Source organism: Gallinula chloropus, assembly GCF_964237585.1.
Source record: "Gallinula chloropus genome assembly, chromosome: 14".
Lineage (NCBI taxonomy): Eukaryota > Metazoa > Chordata > Aves > Gruiformes > Rallidae > Gallinula > Gallinula chloropus.
The window spans coordinates 7,666,199-7,686,307 of NC_140099.1; the positions used below are offsets into that span (position 1 = coordinate 7,666,199).

At 38.0% G+C, this 20,109-nt stretch overlaps 1 protein-coding gene across 1 annotated transcript in view; it reads right to left on the bottom strand.

Moving 5' to 3' along the window:
• Positions 1 to 20,109, bottom strand: part of TDRD9 (tudor domain containing 9) — a gene marked incomplete at both ends in the record, with an annotated part of 72,682 nt that overhangs the window by 4,684 nt on the left and 47,889 nt on the right. The window contains 19 exons of the mRNA XM_084270704.1: positions 199 to 308; positions 1,666 to 1,804; positions 2,059 to 2,155; positions 2,292 to 2,401; positions 2,785 to 2,855; positions 3,817 to 3,969; positions 4,436 to 4,696; positions 6,092 to 6,181; positions 6,383 to 6,595; positions 7,450 to 7,561; positions 8,507 to 8,680; positions 9,441 to 9,541; positions 11,503 to 11,610; positions 12,543 to 12,656; positions 14,823 to 14,876; positions 15,784 to 15,828; positions 19,189 to 19,252; positions 19,768 to 19,831; positions 19,913 to 20,075. Of these exons, the coding sequence (XP_084126830.1) occupies positions 199 to 308; positions 1,666 to 1,804; positions 2,059 to 2,155; positions 2,292 to 2,401; positions 2,785 to 2,855; positions 3,817 to 3,969; positions 4,436 to 4,696; positions 6,092 to 6,181; positions 6,383 to 6,595; positions 7,450 to 7,561; positions 8,507 to 8,680; positions 9,441 to 9,541; positions 11,503 to 11,610; positions 12,543 to 12,656; positions 14,823 to 14,876; positions 15,784 to 15,828; positions 19,189 to 19,252; positions 19,768 to 19,831; positions 19,913 to 20,075 (2,243 nt within the window). The remainder of the gene's footprint in view (positions 1 to 198; positions 309 to 1,665; positions 1,805 to 2,058; positions 2,156 to 2,291; positions 2,402 to 2,784; positions 2,856 to 3,816; positions 3,970 to 4,435; positions 4,697 to 6,091; positions 6,182 to 6,382; positions 6,596 to 7,449; positions 7,562 to 8,506; positions 8,681 to 9,440; positions 9,542 to 11,502; positions 11,611 to 12,542; positions 12,657 to 14,822; positions 14,877 to 15,783; positions 15,829 to 19,188; positions 19,253 to 19,767; positions 19,832 to 19,912; positions 20,076 to 20,109) is intronic.

The following is a 20,109-nucleotide window of genomic DNA, read 5'->3' on the forward strand; positions in this document are numbered from 1 at the left end:
AAACCAGTGCTTCCACAAGAAGCATGAAGTCATTGAGTACACTGCTTTATAAATAAACAAAGTAAATTAAATGCATCATTAAATTAGAACTTATATTATTTCCCCAAATCCTAATCTAAGCTATGCTTCAAGCAATCATTTATTTTCTATTTTGCTGAGACTGTGAAACAGAAGATCTTATTTCTACAAAATTATTACCAGAGAAGTTTCTCACGAATGTCTTCCTGCAGCTGTGTCATTCTCTCTTGTCCAGAATGCTCTGTACATTCACAGAGCAGCTGATTAATGGCAACCCTTAGGATGTTTATCTGCAAAAATATCAGTGACAGAATGTAAGTTACTCTAAACCAGCCCTAGTTGTGTATTATATTATACTGACATGAAGGTGGTCATGGCACCCACACTTCAACCAGAGTGTTAATGTAAGCAAAAACACCTGAAGCTTCAGAAACACTTCTTCCAGATTCATCTCTGCTGTTCAAAGATATTAATGTTCAGCCACCTGTTAATCACAATCTTTCAAGGTGACTCAGACATGCCAAAAACCATACAGGCTACCACTTGCCCACATCTTTTCCACCACAGAGTTCCTTCTGTAAAAGCTTTACGAATTTTCTGTCTGTCAATAATTTTCACGTGTATAACAGATGGTGTTACCATTCTGGCTCAGGCACCATGAATACAGACAACACACAGAGCAAGTCAGTGTTGTCAGAAAACAGCTCACAAATAAGTGCCCCAGTACATCCACTGTGTCCTTAAAAAGACTCCAGAAACCAACTGGTCATCACTGAATGTACCTGCCCTGTACACAGAACTAATCAGGGCACGAGAAGACCTTCATGGCCTAAAGCATATGAAATCTGAAATGCAAGTCAAATACACCTTACTGTCCAGTGTAACAGAGCTTTAGGTTGGATATTAGGAAGAGGTTCTTTACTGAGGAGGTGGTTGGGCACTGGAACAGGCTCCCCAGGGAAGGGGTCAAAGCACCAAGCTTGGCTGAGTTCAAGAAGCATCTGAACGATGTGTTCAGTCCCATGCTCTGAACTGGCTGGCCCTGTGTGGAGCCAGGAGTTGAAGTCTATGATCCTTATGGGTTCCTTCCAACTCAGGATATTACATGATTCTACAATTCTACTTCCCTCCAATAGATCTCTGTCTGCCAGTTATAAAAAGGCTGTAATGAGGAATGCTGAGGGGTTACTGTTTGTTTGATCTGCTCTCAGAGAAGTACCTTGATATGGGTGATCAGAGCCGTAAATTCCAACTGAAGACTGCAAAGCAGTAATGCCAGGCTGAGCAGGAAAACCAGCAATAATCCTAAGAACATAGCTAACGAGGACTGACATCTGGGTAGTGCAAAATTGATGCTTCTAATTTAAAAAAAACCCACCCAAACAAAAAACATACCAAAAACCCAAACCACAAACCAAAACAACACAATGTATTGTTCTACAGCATTTTATTTTGTTCAAAGTGTATGGAGGGGCAACTTTTTAAAATATTAATAACCCTAAAATATAAACAAGTAGTACACTAAAACCCACCCCAGAACCACATCTTAAACCAAGTTTTCTTATGAACTTTTAAGGGTTAACAAGCTTTGATGCACTGAATTCTACTTAAATCCTATTACACTGAGAACTGTTATGCATGTTTTACCTCTATTATGTCTTCCACTCCAAAATGCACATCAAATGCCAGCTCCATATCATTTTCTGGAAACACTGGAGCTCCATCAGCCTGACTCCAACCCAAACCGCACAGAACACCAGTAAAATACTTCCGACTGTCATCAACCCTACACAAAAAAAAGAGAGAACAGTCTCACCTAGAGATGAAGAACAAGAGCTCACATGAAGACAGGCTTAAATGAATTTGTCTAAGCCATTCTAAGCAAGATACAGCTGTTTTAAAGAACCCAAGAGACATTCATAGCTTGTCATACTGTTTTTTAAATACAGCAATGAAACAAAACTCAAGTCCTGGTTAGGAAAACACGTGAGAGTCCTAAAATACTTTAAAGAACCACCACTTTTTAAAACACTCAAATACCTGAGTTCTATAGCAGGAGCAAACAGCATACTGAGGAGTGCAAACAGGCCAGGAACAGGAGGCATCAAAGATGTTTCTTTTAAAATCACAGTAGATCCTGTCACAAACACACACAAATAAATCTAAGGAGTATCTAATGATAACAAAACCTCAAAAGGGTGTTAACTCATAGAAGTAGTCGTATAAAAATAAAATTCTAGAGAAACTGTCCAAGCATTTTTATTACACATTACCAGTTGCATTTGCTGATAAAGTAGCAGCAACCAAAAACTGCTGAAAGGGATCTTCTGGGGCATCATAGACAACAACTGAGTTGATGCTTTCCTTATGTATATGAACATTTCTGTGCAGGAAAGAAGAATGAAAGTTGTCAGTGTTGAAGAAAACAGAAGCCATACAAACATGTAAAAGAATTACTTTAAATTCACAGTGCAGCCTCAATGGACAGCAATTACTGGGTTTGCATGAATACCTCTTGGCAGATATATATAATAATTAATATATAATCTCTCTGTAAGACATTAAAGCACCTTTAATAAAACTGTTCTTAAAATATTACATAGTAACAACATGCATATTAATGCCATTCCAGCCTGGCTACTTCAGTCTTTCCATTGAATAAGAATTCTTTAAAAATCTGTAAGACCAAATGGAATAGTTTTTTGTCTATTAATCGAAAGGAACAGCTGGGAATATGCCTATATTTTACAGCAAGTCTTCTCATACCTGAACTGGGTTACTCTAGTCATACTGTAGAATCTCACTTCATAAGGACAGAACGGGCCAGAAATTACTACCTTCAAAAAGAGAGAACAAATTGCATTCTAGTTAGCCAGCAGGTAGATCTCTCCAAATCAAAATCCTTCATAAACAAAATCCAAAACACCTTTCAGAATGTGTTGAGCTACACTGAATCAACAGATTGATACAGTGTATTTTTATTTCACTCAACTAAAGCAAACTTTGTTTATTGAGGAACCTGAACAAAAACGTGCATCTCCAGCACCTTTCCTCTGGCTTAAAAAACAACTTCAGACTTCATAGAGCACCTAACAAAATCAGGTAATTTTTGTTTACAGGAGCAGGTCTTTCATCTTGAAAATATCCCATTTTATGAAAAAGTAAGTAGTTACATGGGATTAGTCCTGTGGATAAACTGAGCATGATTAGGTGCTTGAAAGCCTGAAATTTTGTCAGGTCTGAAATGGGAAAAGAATTATGATCAGACAAAACTTAAAATGAAGAACAGGACACATGTTTTCATGTTTTATGTTCCAGCTTAGTACTGACTAGGTATCTCAAAATAAGTAAGTAAAAAGAAATTCTTAAGAACTAGTAGTGAAAGAAAACACCTACAGTTTCATTATCATCAGCTTTGAGAGTGCTGTTTAAATGGTCTGAAAATTTGACAGGATTCTAATCTTGCTTTTTGCTATATCTTATATAGTGAAGAGTACCACACATGGCAACACAGTGTTCAGTTTTTCAACTGTATCTTCCTCCTGCAGTGGTTCAAAGTGCTGCCTTAGAGCATGTGAGAAGAAAGAGTTGGTTCACTTGGCTCTTAGCCTATGCCTCAAAACGTTGTTTAAAGCTGCAGCAGATTTGTCTGCAATGGTGGTCACACCATGGCTGTCTACCTACAGAAGGCAGAATGCACTATGAAAGGCATCAAGTATGCTTTAGTTATTAAAGGTACTTTCATTCTTCCTTTCCATTCTAACAATGATGTAATGACATAACCAAAGCTGAAGTTACCTTACAGGCTGGCACACCAAATTTATTGTCAGAAAATGAGTTTAACAGTCTTTCAAGGACATGCTTTTCTTCTTCTCTTGAGGATGATACAGGCATTTTGACTTCGCTCTCTACTTGGTCCAAAAATAATCCCTTAAGCAAATAATGGCTTTGCTACACAGAAATGGAAGAGCATTAAAACCATGGAACAGCTGCTTGTCAAAAACTTCACATGCAATTCCCCTACACAAAGAACATGCATGCTCACATATGAATACAAAACCCAATGTTCTTATCACCTTTCAGATTATGTAAAACATAAAAACCTGAGACAGTTAAAACTATGAAGCAGTTACGGTTTTTAAAGTTTAAAAAAACCAGAGGAGCAGTTCAATTGATGCCATTATCTCCTAGAAAACATCTCTTTCAAAAGGTGTCTCAAAGCAGCAATGATGCTGGTCAACAGCTCAATAGGAATTATGCACACACACAAAAATATATTGTCCCATTCAAGGATTCATCTTGCCTAATCCTACAGCATCGGTCAAGATTCAACTCAACTTCTCAGGACTTCTGGCAGCCCGAGAGGAACTAAGTTAGTGTAAGCAAAGCAGAAGCAGCGTACTCAATCAGGACATACTTGTGACTCGTAGGATTCTTCTGCGAGTTCAGCATAACTCTCTCCAATAAGCACATCTCGGATGTTCACAAGGTCTTTGTCCCTTGAGTAATGGAAAACATCCACGTACAGAACATCACGCACAAGCGAGTACACCTCCACGAGAAGGGTACAGCCGTTCACCAGTGAGGCAAATCTCTGGCTAGCGCTGTAACTCCACCGCTCCCCGCACACCAGGGACTTGGCCGATGGACGCATCTTGCACATCTTGAATTCTAAAGCCTAGAGCAAAGACATCGGAAACAACACTCGCCTGGGTAGAATCAGCATGAATTACCTTTCATCTTCTCAAACTGTTTGCATTTATAAATGACTTCCCAATTATCACAGTGGCTTATGTAAATTCCTAGGACAGCTGTAAACCTACCAGCATAATTCCTATTCCGTTATTGCCAACGCAGCTACGCATTACATCTCATATCACTTCAGTATCGTACTTAGTTGCTAATGAATCACAGCACACAGAGCATAAATAAAAGATAATTTGGTATTAAATCACCATCCACAATGAAGCCTTAGGAGTGTAGTTATGTGTACTCTGGAAGAAACTTCTCAATCCACAGTTCTTTTCACTGTGAAAAGTAAGAAAAGCTTGGCAAGACCACTACAGCTACTGTGGCCCTGGCGGGCAAGGGTAATTAAGTTCTCATTTAACCCCTTTCCACAATGACTATCTGCGATTAAGCTCTTTGAATTAGTATCCAACAGAAACAGTGGGCTTTTTTCTATCCAGTCATTGAAACATTAGACCTGAAGCAGAAATATATCTGAAGATAACAAAAAAAAATGATGATTTTTAAGGTCCCTCCCAGCTCAAACCATTCTATGGCCCTATGATCTCCTCTGTAGCAGAGCAGGAGCTTTGATGGAGGGAATATTTTGCATGGTAACTGCACACAAGATACCTGTTGCTGCAGACTTGTGCCATCCCGACATGAAGACCTACTATGCTGCCACTTACCTGTCATCTGAGCGGAAAGTAACAGAGAGTCTGTGATAGTTTCTCCTCTTTGGGCTGTTTTCTGGGCTGTATAAGTCACCATCATTTGCTCAACAGATTTTTTTATATGCAAGCAGAGCTTATCTACTGCTCAGCCTGCTACTCCAGAGTCTTACATGTAAGTAGGAAATAAAAGAAACAGAACAAGATTCTCCTTCTAGAGAAAAGTTCTAGTTCTCATAAAACTGACAGACAGCAAAGGAACTGATAACCAAAACCAACAAGCAGCAAAAAGCAGCTGTTAAAGCAATTGCCTCTCTCTCTTCCTCTGATTGCAGGTGGGGGGGATAGATCCCACTTTCTTGCCCCCAGAGAACAAGTTGGCTAAAACCAGGTTTGGTTTTGGTTTTTTTTCTTCTCTAGCAAATGCTCCTGAAAGCAAAAGGCTGGATAACATTTTTCTACAAGTAAAGACAAAGAAATTCAGTTACTTCTCTGTGCATACACATCTGTGGAAAACATGTATTCAGTGAAGGTGGCTTGTAGGTATTCCCATTGGCAAAATACATATTACTTCATTATGACTCTCTAAAGCCTCATCATTTAAGGTACACTTCTGTTTGCCAGAACGCACGTGAATATACCTATTCAGCAGCAACAAATAGAATCACCCCTACCTGGAAAGGAAGGTCTCTAAGACAGCTTGGCATCTCTTTTAATTTCTTTAAAGGCACCTTTGATTTACAGCCATAATCCACAAAAAAAACCTGGAAAAACAATCAAGAGCATCTGCAGAGATTCCAGAACATTGAGAGGGCTACTTTCAGTGGCAAGGAAAGCAACAGCCTAAGTTTAATCATTACAGTACAACACAATCTTCAAGTGGAACACAAGCAAATATCTTAGCTCTAAGATTGTTATCCCAATTACCTCCTACCAATTCAACATGACATAACATATTACCATACCTCAGCAAAGTCTCCACAAACATGCAGAATACGAACTCTATAGTATCCTCTCTCTTCCAGATGAGTGAGTGGTGCCAGACAAATCAACTCTGGATATGGAGACACTGACAGTCCCATCAGGTTCTGGTACTTCGTTTCATCAGTTAGAGCCTGGAGTAGAGTCTTATTGTCTTTACCTGTCCTGTAGCCCCAGAAGTGTCCAACTTCTACTATCTTAAAGTATAAAATTTAGACAGTTATCAGAATTTCTTATTCTTCTTCAACATCAAATATAAACAGCATCTGAATAGAATACACAGAAGCAGTCCTACTCCTGACACACATAAATTCTCATACTGCAATAATTCAGTAAAGCAATTTTCCTCTCATAATTAGCTGTTATTTTAAAATGTGTATTTGCTGTGCAACTGCAATACACTTCCCATCTCAACAGACCCTGTGTGCATCACAAAAATACAGAAATTAAGCAAAGACTGCTTCTGCTTTTCTAAATCTAATGAATAAACAGAAAATAGGAGGACCATGCAGTACTGTTCATCTCATTTCTCACACTACAATTCTTAAAACTGCCAGTTATTAATAAGTAAAATGGTCAAAATACCTACCGATCCTTATTTCTACAGCATGCAAATTCTTCTTACTCTCCCACCAATTCTCTGTACATTCATGCCTATTTCCAACTAACAGTTACTGTCAATGAATCCCACAAATGTCAAGTTTCAATGTTTGACATTTATTTGCAAAATGCAATACTGTTAGGAATCACTAAAAATTAGACCAAGAATACCCTCCATACCTCTTTACAGACACCTCTCATCAGGCTTGATGGGGCTCTGAGCATCCTGATCCAGTGAAGGTGTCCCTGCTTCCTGCAGGGGGGTTGGACTAGATGACCTCTAGAGGTCCAACTGTACACATTCTAAGAGCCTATGATTTTATACCCCTGTTCTAAAAGCATGATTAGTATCCATTCTTTTTACTTGAGGCTTGTCAGATAGTTTTGCAGAGATGAGTATATAGGCACCAATTATTAGTTATGACTTATTTCAGATGTAGAACATTCCTACCTCTGTTATCTTGATTGACAGAAGACAATTTGGGATCACCTTTGACTGGTGTGAAGTACCAAATGAGAACTCCACGGGCTCCACTGTCTGCTTCTGACAGTCCACATTTACTCTACAAAGTTTAGGGAATAAAAGTACTCAACTCACAAGCAAGAAACTCAAGAGTTCTTTTTTATGTTGATGTACTTAACTGTTGTTTAGATATATATAAAATTTTAGAACGTAAAATAGCGATGCAGAACCAGAATGCTACAGAGAAATTGATCAAATTCCATTATAACTAAACACAGGAAAATACATATTGAGAAGCAACTGTGCCATCAATTTATTAGAAATCCAGAAAATAAAGGTTCTGAGGCTTTTTGCTATGGCATGCCTTCTAAGCTGACTTTTTAAAAAGAAATTTGAGTACACTACAGCAAAAAGATAAATTCAGCATTTTTTAAAATTCTGTAATATTCCTTTTACTAGAGAAAAGTTAAGAACTCTAAAATTAGTCTTCCAGCCCAGGAGACTTCTTGAGTCCCTCAAGAATTAACTTTCACAAATATTTCAAGTGCTGTTTTGGGCATGGTGAAACTGCTAAAATATTTTATTAAAAGCTATGTAAAATCAACTGGAAGTGTTCACCTGCAGTTTAACCTTTCCATTTTATTCCCGCCTTCCTATTTTGGATTTTGTATTTTAAAATACTAAAATGGCTGCAGACCAACCAGCAGTAAGGCAGATTAAGCAAGATACTTGTATGACCTGAAGCTGAGAATGACAGACAACATATAACAACAGCAAAACCCACATGCTCTGCGTTTCTAGTAAAGGAGTGTGTAATTGGAGTTGTCTTACACAGTAAAAACCTTGAACTATAAAGAAATATTTAGGATAATCATGTTATTTCTAGTCCTGCAAAAATATTCTGCTTATACAATGTTTACAAATCTGGTTTTCTGAATCCAATATGTCTTGGTGACAGTTCAAGGGAAATTCTCACTGTATCCTACAAATCTTATTTCAACTTTACACTGCAGAGAAACCCATTTTTCATATGCAATACCATTACCTTAAAGATTTCACACTTGCAACTCTCACATCTTCCAATTGCCTTTCAATATCACCTGGATAATGAACATTCAGCTCCAGAGGAATTTTCAGCTGTGACATCTTGATGGACATGTACACTGCAGGAAGAATCTTAAAGCCCTCCATCGGGTTACGGGAGAACTCCACAAAAGCCCTGTTCAAACAAGCCCAGCAAATAAGGCTGCAGTGAATATTTGATGAGGAAACAAAACCCAACAAAAACCTTGCAGAAGCCATCATTTTTGCTCCCTGTCTGTCTTAGAGGGCTGGCAAACAGTAAGAAGTAGGTTCCTCACGGGCTTTGCCTATTACTTTCATGCATGTTAAAACTTCAATAATGATGACTGTTTCAAGAGAACTTCTTAATATTTACTATTTAATATTTATTTAATTTATTTAATATTTACTGAGCATATTTAATACAGACAGAATGTGAAAATACAAGAAAAAAACTTCAAGACTGGAAAAAGCTTAAGAAGGGCTATGTAAATTCAACTTTGGGCAGTTGCAGTCTGAAGTCAGGTAGAAGATTAGCTGAAACAGCCAGTCACGTGCATTCTGTGAAAGCCACTTGATTGTACAAGTAAGCTAAATTCAGCATAGAGCCAGTTAGAAACAAATACAGACAGATCATCTGCAGTTAATATTCACTATTATACCACAGAAGAGACAACACAGAAGACTGCCTCTAACTCCAATTATATTCCATTTATCCAATTGTATTCCAACCACTGTACATCAAACCTCAATACCACCTTTCTTACTCTAGCCAAGACACTAAATATAACATAAACTACAGATTTCGAAGAGGTGACAAGAAAATAAACTCATTTTGTTAGTGGACCACAGAAAGAAAGAAGTTTATTACTAAATTCATAACTGAGAACACGAGAAGGGCAGGATTTTATACATACCTTGATCCATCATAGGCAATAGATTTTACCTGTCCACACTGTCTAAACAGTGACTGCACCTGTTTATGGTATAGATATCCATAAGGAGGGATATTCTTCAGCTGTTAAGAAGTTAAATAAGGATACATTCAATTATTTTAATGTCTTAACAACTTCACTGAAACAGTTAGCTTCCTCTTTCACTTGAGCTGCAGTAGTGACATACAATCTAACCCCTGAATTCTAAAAATGCTATACACTATATTAAACTTGAACATCTCAAAAGTCAATAAAACCAGTTTTACTCCTAATGTTGCCCTGCTGCCTCAACTAGGTAGATACATATAATTACAGATTAATCTGCTTCATTTCTACTTAATGAAAACATGTATTTCTTTGGTATGGTAGCTGGGATCCCACAATCTCCCATCCTTGGAGTGTTTTTCAAACCAAAGCGGAAAATGGCCTAAGCCACATGGTCTGAATTCACTCTTAATCCTGCTTCCACTTCATCACCTGACTAGAGGACTTCATAGAGTCTCTTCCAAATGAATCAGTCAACGTTTTCATTATTTTTCTTGAGTTCCAGTCTTGAGTTGTCTTTTCAAAGGGCTTCTGCTAAATGTAACGTTCTATTCAATCAGCCAGATACCCATTTCTCTACCTTTTCCCTACTCAGTCACATGCCATCAGAGATCTTGCTGTAATACAGAACCACACAGCTCCTAACTACCAAGTTAGAACTTCTGGATTTGTAGCTATTTTTCAGGGGCTATGCAACTGTCTGTTCTCTTCAGCCTTTATAATCTTAGGAAAGACAGATTATTTTTAGAAAAATCTTCAAATGCCTTGAAGTTACAGTACTAACATCAGCTGCTGGACAGAAACATGGTCTAGGTCAGAAACTGCCTCAAGACAAGATGATTTAGAGAGACCAGAGAGTGGAAGAATAATTGTCTTTTGTATCTTTGGCACACACAGTTAGGAGCATGATACAGCTATAAGAACAGTCTCTCAAACTGAAAGCTTGAAAAACTTGCAGCACTTGTTGCCAGGACTTACACATCAGTGTAAATGCAGTGCCAGCATTTACACTGATGAGGACCTCTTCCTTTAGCTAATATATGAGAAGATCAAGAGTTGCATACGTTAAAAGTAAATGGCTCCTCAGATCTAACAATTTAATCAATGTTGCTGTGGCAAGACTACACTTGTCCTTCTTCCACATGCTTGAGTCTAGTCTGTTAAACAGGATTTTCTTTTTTATTTCTTCAATATCCCGAAACAGTCTTCAAAATCATACACCTAGGCAAGCGTGTGAGCACACACAGTGCCATCTCAACATCTCCTTCCATGTGGAACTAGTCACTCTTTTTGGGTAAGCTGTGAAACATGAAAAACATAATCCTTGTCAGGAAGCTTTTATGAGTTTCTCTCCTACTTTTTCATCAAGCTAGCTTCTCTTGTGCCAATACAAGGCTATTATTTGAGGCTCACAGGACTGCAGGCTTGATTCCTTTAAGCACATGTCATGATTATTTCAGCATTATACCTAGATCAGTTGTGTACGAGATATGTGGGGTGTGTACCCTTTTGCAAAATCAACACAGCCATTTCAAACTTGCACTTATTCAATCAGATAAAAAAACATTTCTAAAAGAAGATAAATAGAAAGCAGAGTGTGATACCTGAGTAACATCAAAGCAATGAGCATGTATGCCATACATTACCAAGTCAAAGATTACAAACTATTAACAGTAAAGTTGCAACAACACATTTCATAAATACTCACTAAAAAGTATCCCTGGTAGTCCTGTTCAATTTTTCAAGTCTTTTATTAGTTTTATGGAAGTTGTTTGCCTACTCAAAACTCACAAGTTCACAGAGGCAGTTTTCCGTAGGAATAATTCCACCCAAACAATGTTTATTATATTGGAAGAAAGGGAGACGGGAGAAAACACAGCTTACCAAGTGATAATTACAACTACCCTTGCTCAAAGAAGAACAGACCTTGAAAATACCACCCAAACACTACATCTTTTTATTACTCAATTGTCTTTCATCATTCAGCATCTTCACGTACCAATACAGTGGTTTTTGGATCTTTGCCAGCAAAGTGTCTCACAGCAACTTCTTCAACACATTTTCCAAAAGTAAAGTAGTTTGGATAGAAAGCACCAGCTAGTACAACCTGACATCAAGAAAACATCTTGTAAAACACAGCATATTAAATTTAAGTTTCCTGAAAGGAGATGCATTATCAACATAAAGAGATACAAACAGATCTTCACATGAAGACCAATCACAAGTTTTGGACTAAGCATTAACCCTTATAAATGTAAAAATCTTCATAAACATTCTTTCATGACAAGAGTTCAACTTCTGGAACGACTTTACATTTTAGTATTTTTGTATGCAGACTCGCTCTGTGAGAGCTGTAACTGCTAGCCCTAATTTAATCAGGAGCCTTGATTCTAAGTAAAGTCACATAGAATAGCTACATAAATCATGTTCAAGTTTTCACATAATATTTCACAGTATTGAACAACTCAGCTCATAAAAGTTCACTGCTTACACAGTTAAACAAACCTCCACTGAAACAATAAATAGGTCTGTGAATAGAAAATCAGTACTAATCAGTCCAAATAAGACAAGAAATTTAACTGGAAATTTGTCAAAGCTACAATAGCTGAGAGATACTTCATTTTTCACCCCCAATAACTACCCAAGCCAGTGGTGATCAAACAGCTCACTGAAAACAAATGAGAGCATTGTTTTCAAAACTGTTAGCTCTTCACCTCTCTACACAAACCACCCTTTAGAGGATTTTCATTACTATAACAAAGGTTAGTCTAGTCACGCAGTTTAATTCATCCCATTATACCTGGATTTATTTTGATGAACTGTCAGAAGTGAAGGGACAGTGAGAGGACCCACTTGGTGTGAATTCTGAACCACTAAAAGCAACATTAGTTGCTTTTAAGTTGTCAAAAAGAATTACTTATTTTTAAGCTGCAATCTCAACATCTAGAGAATTTTGAAATATGGGTGTAATACTAGTTCATCAATACCAGTGAATGTTGTAAACATTGCTCTCTCCTAAAGACTCAATAAAGGAATTACCTGCAGAATGAAGCGTTGTTTGTATATATATTCCTGATCCATAGATGACTGAGAATTAACAAACATTTTAAACGCTCTGACTCGCTTTTCCAAGTTCTGAAATAACTCTGCCACCTGAAATTTGAACTTTCAGTTACATATTAAGCAGTTCAAAAATATCCACAAATAAAAATGAAATATGCTAGTAGAAGTCTAAGTAAGTGAGCAAACTCCAGTTCCTTTTTAGGTGACATTAGTATGCATTTCATCCAATACATACACTACCAAACATCTCTACACTTCAGAAAATGGTTTCAGTACTGTGACTGACTCAAGCAGCATTTTTTACCTCTCTTTATAAAAAGTAGAATTTTGTAGGTGCAAAGCAATTTATGCACATATGGTATAGGACAAAACCAGAGAAACAACTGAAATAACCTTTTACAAGATGATATATTGACTCTCACTTGAAATAATTTTGGGTCTCTATCTTAAAACATGCTAAGACCAACCTAGACTTCAGCACTTCACTGCAGCAGTCATCACACATGCTGTACCCTCAGTTCAGCAGACAGCTGTGATGGCTAAGTGAGATCAAATTTACCATCTACAGCAGAACCTGTTCAGTTTAGTTCTCAATCCTAAGTGTTTCCAAGAAACTTCCATGAGCAGCCACTGGTCCTCTGACAACACAGTGAATGCCTTCCCTGCCCCAGCTGATTTTGAGGCAATTGTAGAAAAGTACAGTCCCCTCAGCTGCCACAGGGCTACATTCTCCTTTCTGCTACTGGCAGTTTTAGGATACTAAAACTCCAATTATTTTCCTCACAGAACTACTACCATGATCAAAAATCAGTCTGTATGGCCACCTCAGTTCTGCAAATTGACTTCCACTCAAGGAATTATAAAATTAGTATCTGAAAGTGTGGCAAATAGACACAAATCTTCTTAGCAAGTATTGGTGTAGGTGTCGATTCTAAACTCCTGAAGCATTGTATCATACACAATCCATTCTTGTATTATCTGAAACTGGGCTAAGAGAACACCAACCACCCAGGAGGCTTATCATGTAAGACTGATATTTCAGCTCTCAAGTTTCACTCACAAAACTTGTTTTCTTCCCCTATTTTCCCCTTGACACCAGATATACAAGCTAAAAAACTATCAGCATTTCTTTTCCAGACTGTTGCCTACTATGTGTCCTGGTTTTGGCTGGGATAGAGCTCGTTTTCTTCTGAGCAGCTGGTACAGTGCTGTGTTTTGGATTGAAGATGAGAATAATGTTGGTAACACTAATATTTTCGCTGTTGCCAAGCAGTCAAGGACTGTTCATATGGCATCTTGTCCTGTATGTAACTGGGGGGCTGGCCAGCAGGCAGGGCAGCTCAGGAACTTACTGAGCATCACGCTTTACATGGTATAAATTGGGCTGCTCATCACTTGTTTTGTTTATTACTATTATCTTTCTTCTCTGTCCTATGAATTGGTCTGAATCACCAACCCACAAGCTGTATGTTTCTTTTTTTTATCCACTCCTCCCTCCCTCATCCCACTGGGAGAGAGGAGCAAGCAAATGGCTGTGTGGTTGGTTTAGCTGTTGGTTGGGTTAAACCACAATGCTATGAAAAGTTGGTTTCTTTTTTACCTGTGCTTTTTGAACACAGGACCTACATTGCTCATGTCCAAGTTACAACCTGCTGGAATAATGCCAAGGCCATGATCTGCCATCCACATTTCTTCAGAAGTTTTACTTATTTCCCTTCCCAACTTACCACATTAAATATGAAGCCCTCTGTTGTTGTATCCTAACCATAAGACAACAGTTATGTAACAACAGACAGCAGTCACACCACAACCAATGCATCTGTGGGACCTATAGAATTAACAAATAATACAGGAGGTCTCTTACTGTTTAACCTATTTTTAATACCACTTTGTGGTGGAATGCTATTAATATTTAAGATCTGAGGAGTCTGGCTAAGTAGTAACAAAAGCAAAATTTCTTTTGTTTAAAACCCAGCAGGCTGTGACTGTTACCAACCCCCACTTCTGAACAAGGGTAATACTGGATGTGTAGCTCCTACAGGTTCCACCAAGAGCCACAGTATCAACTCTGGCAGTTAACAAGCTACTTAAGAGTCCATCCCTCCCAGGCATACATATCTGGCCTTATTAACGTAAGTAAATTATTATCCAAAGTCCATTCTTCATAACGATGCACACTAGGCTTTGCTAACATTACAGTGGTTTTCCTCACTTCTTTCCTTTTTTGAGATCATATATAAATCTGTTTCACCTTACCTCTCTGATTTTCTTGATATGAATACCATTTGATCGACCCCACTCAAGTTCTTCCTGGAAAAGAAAGTAAAAAATTCAGACAACAAAAATTGTTAGAAACTTCTTTTTTCCACTGCTAGTAAGCTTTCCCTCATGTTCTTCTGTAAACACAAATAATATATACTGCCATGAAAGAACCTGATCTGATTTCACAGCTTCACATCCCTATCAATTGAGTATTATGACATGTATGAAAATATAAGACAATTATATATTTGACCAATAAATTATCCTTTGATTACCACCAGTGAGCTGTGGGTCATTTATTCATGTAAGTCTAAGTCCAACTCATCTGTGTTGCTACTACAGAATCTGCTTTAAGTTAAGACACTCCTTCTAAAAACAGACACTCATCCAAAACCCAGGAATTCTTTATATGGATGCATAACCATCTGGCCATCATTATACTCAATACATGTTACTGACTGGCATTCATAAAGCACATTATGGTCTAAAAGAAGCAGACAAATAAAGAAAAGGTTTTCTCTTGTGTATACAAAAGAAAGACTGGAGGCAGTTACTGTATGCATACTATGGGTTTTTTTTGACTAATGCACATAAAGATCTTTCTTGCAGGTTTTTCTGGAGGGCAGGGGGAAGGATTTGTGAATTTCTTTTAAGAAGAGAGATACTTATGCATATTAATTTTTTTTTTCAACTACAGCTCAGTTTTCCATTTCAGCCTGGATTTCACCCCCTCTGGCCACTGTTGATCCATCTGTGAAAGGGAGTACATCAGAGATTGCTTTCAAATACTCAGCACTGGATTCAAGGACTCATGGTCTCTCAAAGCCTATGCTTCTATTTACCTCTGAAAAAAAATTCAGTATTATAAAGGAGGACTGCTAGCAAAAAATATAAAATACTCCAGCACTGAAGTCACCAGCCTTGAACAGAAAAGTAGAAATAAGCTTTAACTAACCTTGGGATGTCTCAGCTCCCCTCTTTGTCTGCAGGTCTGCCATGCCTAAGAAATAAGTGGTGTAGGTTTCAGACACAAACCACAGTACTTCAGTAACAGTTATTACAAATACTAATGTGACTTTTTAAACTAGCAATGTTTTTTTTCGTACCTATACTGATGATAATTTTTTAGCACCAATTTAAAAACCAGAGATGTCCCTGGGCTTACACAGACCACAATTATTTAAGCACAGAAGAGTGTAAGAAAATCTGAATCGCAGTAATTCAGGTTGGAGAAGACACACCACACAGCAGGGCACCCTTACATCATGTTTTGGCAGACCTTTTCTATAAAACCCCGAGCAACTCTGACTGACCTGCTGAATGACTGAACCTGCTCTGAGCAGGAGACTGGACTATAGACCTCCTTAGGTCTTTTCCAGCCTTAATTATTTAATGACTGTAGTCTAATCTGATGCTTGCCTGGTTGGTTCCTAAGCAAATATAAATACCTCTCACTCTTATGAATTATCTTACTCTATTTTATTGAGGGTGGGCAAGAACTCTGGGTCTTCATTCGCTCATAACTGAGCACACAAAGCTGTGTGGCTGCACAATGTAATGCTAAGAACGCTTTCTGGAGGGCTGAAAGCATGGGAGGGATATAAATGCCCTACCACAACATGCTAAAGAACAAGAATTGCTGTAGGAAGACAGCTATTTTTGCCCTCAAGTCAGCTTAGAGGTTACAGCATGCAATACCACATCTACAGACCGAAAAGCAGTTCATGCACTATTGGATGAACAGCAGTTACACATAGAGCCTCAAACTTGCCATCAGGTCCTGCAACTAAATTGGAAACACAGCATTTCTGTCGCTGGATTTCTGGATGTAGCTTAGAGACTCTGGATCTCAGAGCATTCTAAAAGCAGACCAAGCTTGTTCTGCTCCATTACTCCAAAGCAGTAAGTCCTGATTTGTGTTGGGAGAGGTACAACAGGAATATGCAACAGGCTACCCACCTAGTTTTCTGAGAAGTGACAGGCCCAAGTACTAAAATACATGCAAACCTTCACAAATAAAGAGAACAACTTGGGTGCTTTGAGTTGATGCTGTAATAAAGCAGGCTACTTTCAAAGCAAGGTGAAAAGAAAAGTTTTGAGATAGTAGCAAACTGACTGATTCGGATACAGTTCTGATGTGGACATCTCCCAGAAAACTGGGATGCAAGAGATATTAAGATATCCAGGATACCAGTGAAAATAAACGTCATTATTAGGCAGCAAATCTATGACAAATGCCTAAGAATTAATTTCTTCTAGTTGGACAGCAAGACACCTCATAACCCAGTTTTCCAGCTTACTGTGGACACTATTAGCATAGTTGAATAACCAGACTGCATTTCCTTACCTTGACTGATGATGTCTGATGTACTGAGTTTAAATAATGCTTTTGACATCCACTGCTTCATACCTAAGTCTTCTAATACACCAAAAATAACCTCTCCACTTATTTTGCATGATTGTTTCTTTTTAAAAAGCTCCATTTTAAAATCACATCACTTAAACCACGCCAATTAGCCTTTACTTCCCTGGATTCTCCTCTTTCTACTACCGAAGATTTAGACCTTTTCTAATTCGATGAAACCTTTTCATATGCAAGGGCTTTAAAAAAATCAAGAGACATGCTAATAATTCACAGAACTTCAGCCTACCCTGGAAGAAATCTAATCTGACCAAAGTTCTTTCCTGACAGCCATTCAAAACAAAGCTTTCACATCACTCACACACAGACCCTGTGAAACACAGGAAGCTCTGTTTGAGCTCGTTGTACTCCTTTACAGAAATATCACCTTCATGTTAACAAGACATGAGGGAAATATAGTATACAGCAGAATAAAGGGGATTCAGAAAAACTGGTGCTTGATCCTCAGGTTCAGTGGAAACACGTGGTATATATGCCTGTATGTGCTTCATAAAATTCTGGCTCTTGAGAAAAACAAGAAAGCTTTCAAAGTAAAAAAGACCAACAAAATGGAATAAATTAAACCTGCAACTGAAGATTCTGGAGTCTCCAGAAGTTTCCAGAACATGTCATCCATAATGTAAAACAGTTTTGATTACTAAGTTCCTCCAGCAGAAGCCTTTTCAAGCTGTACCAGCCTCACTTGTAATTGCAGGGATCAGCCTCTGTCCATGGTACTGGGCTGCCCAACAGCTGAGGGTACAGAAACGTCACACTTGGACAGAGTAAAATACTACAAAGTCAACGCTACGAAGTCTGGAGAAAAGACACCAAACTCATCCTGTACTAGAATTTCCCAGTCCAAAATGTGCTTGGTTAAACGGCATCTACCAATATCACTGCGTCTCTGGCATTTTATTTTTGATTATTAAAATAGAAATTCAACAGAAGAGCTCCGAAGTTTTCAGCCCTGAATAAGCTGGACTTAGGATAAACCAGAATTCCCTATGTTCCTCCCTGGATTGGCTGCATTAAAGCACAGTAGCAGAAGAACTACAGTGATTCTGGAAAAGATGTAGAGAGACCAGGCTACTAACATTCACTGCCTGAGACAAAACATCTCAGTCCTGCTTTATGCTGATGCTAACATACTGCACAGCCTACACAGATAAGCTGACTTAAAGCAAAACAGTAAAGGTAAGAAGAGAGGAGCATAAGAAGACACACTACCAGTATTACAGTTAAAAGATTTCAACCACATAACAAGATTTGTAACAGCTGCAGTGGGATCCTCACCAGCACACAGAGAGCAGGTATGTTACATTAAAAGCTTGTTAAACACCTCTAGTTTTCAATTGCAGAAATGTCATTCTGCTTACATTTAGCCACCATTTGTTCTGTTGTAGGCAATGAAACACCAATTTTAGAGTAGCTGGAGGACACAATTAAACCTTCTTGGGTTGGAAAGAATCTGCCTCCCCAGTGTAAAACATCTCCTTTATTTAAAGAATCACAGGGGACCAAGAGAACCTAAGACTCTGGTTCCCATCTTGTTCAATACCTGCTCCAACTTCTACCAAGCAAAAGTCTGGATAAAGTGTGACAGCATGCTGCCTCTCTCCACTTGTGTTGTTTTCCATTTGCTTAGTAAATCAAATACCTCATAAGTCATAGAGACTTAAAAGTAGGGAATATACCCAGAAACTGAGCCCTGTGATACATTTTTACCTGTTTCTTGCCACCTTACATTGGTGTAAACTTCTGCAACTCCTTTACAGTAGTAACTCATCAGGACTAGTAGTGTTATACAGTAGGACATGGCCTTCAAAAAGTATCACTAAGTAGCTAGGAGTAATGTGAAGGTTTTACAAACTTTTAGTAGCTTCAGAGCACAAATGCTGAATTGATCCTGAGAAGCTCTAACTTGGTCTGGAAGATCAATCCAGAAGACAGACTTACTTTAAATGCATTCACAATTGCAATGCAGTCACTCTTACTATTCCCAGCATAACCCATTTTGTTCCTGGAAATAATAATAAAAAAAAAAGGATTATCAACAATACCCTTTTCTCAAATATCAAATGTATTATACAGCTCAGAATGTTACACTATTAACACCTTCCAGGAGTTCAATAAACAAGGTCAATACATTTATTGCAATTATTTGTCCTTATTCACATCTCCTTGCTGAAGGTAACCTGGGAGCAGGATAGCAAAGATTTTTTTTTTTTTTTTTTTTTTTTAGAAAGAACAAAACCACAAAAACCCCACAACATTTAATAGACACTGCCATTTGTTCTTATGTTCAGGCAAAGCTGAAGGATCAGATCTTTAACTCAGAAAGGGATGAGTTAGCTCTGTGATGCTAATTAGTTTCCATAGAAATAGATTTAAAGATCTCAGCTGCCCTGGAAAAGCTTCTTTATGCACTGCTTGCTATTTTGACAGTAAATCAGATTCATGAGATGAAAAATTGTATTTAGTGGTCAACCTAGTCCTCTGCCCCCAAACATATAGTGAGGAAATTTTAAAACATACCTGTATCCATCGACACACTGCTTGAAAGGGACAGCAAAAAAACTCCTCAAAGAGAGTGCTGCAGCTGCAACAAAAACAAATCAAAATTAAAACCTGCAAATCACTTGTTTCTTACAGAAGTGTTCTCACATGTTCTTTCAGTTACCTATAATAAGGCATTCTTCTAAGCATCCAAAGACATGCCCAAGGACTATCAATTTTCCAAGACGCAGATCCACTGGCAACTCTGCCAATACCTTTCCTAAGAAAGTCAGCTCACCATCATATGGATTCTCTTCTCTTTGCACACAAGTTGTAAGTGCTCCCAGCTAAAGAAAAAATAAAATTATTCACTCATAGGAG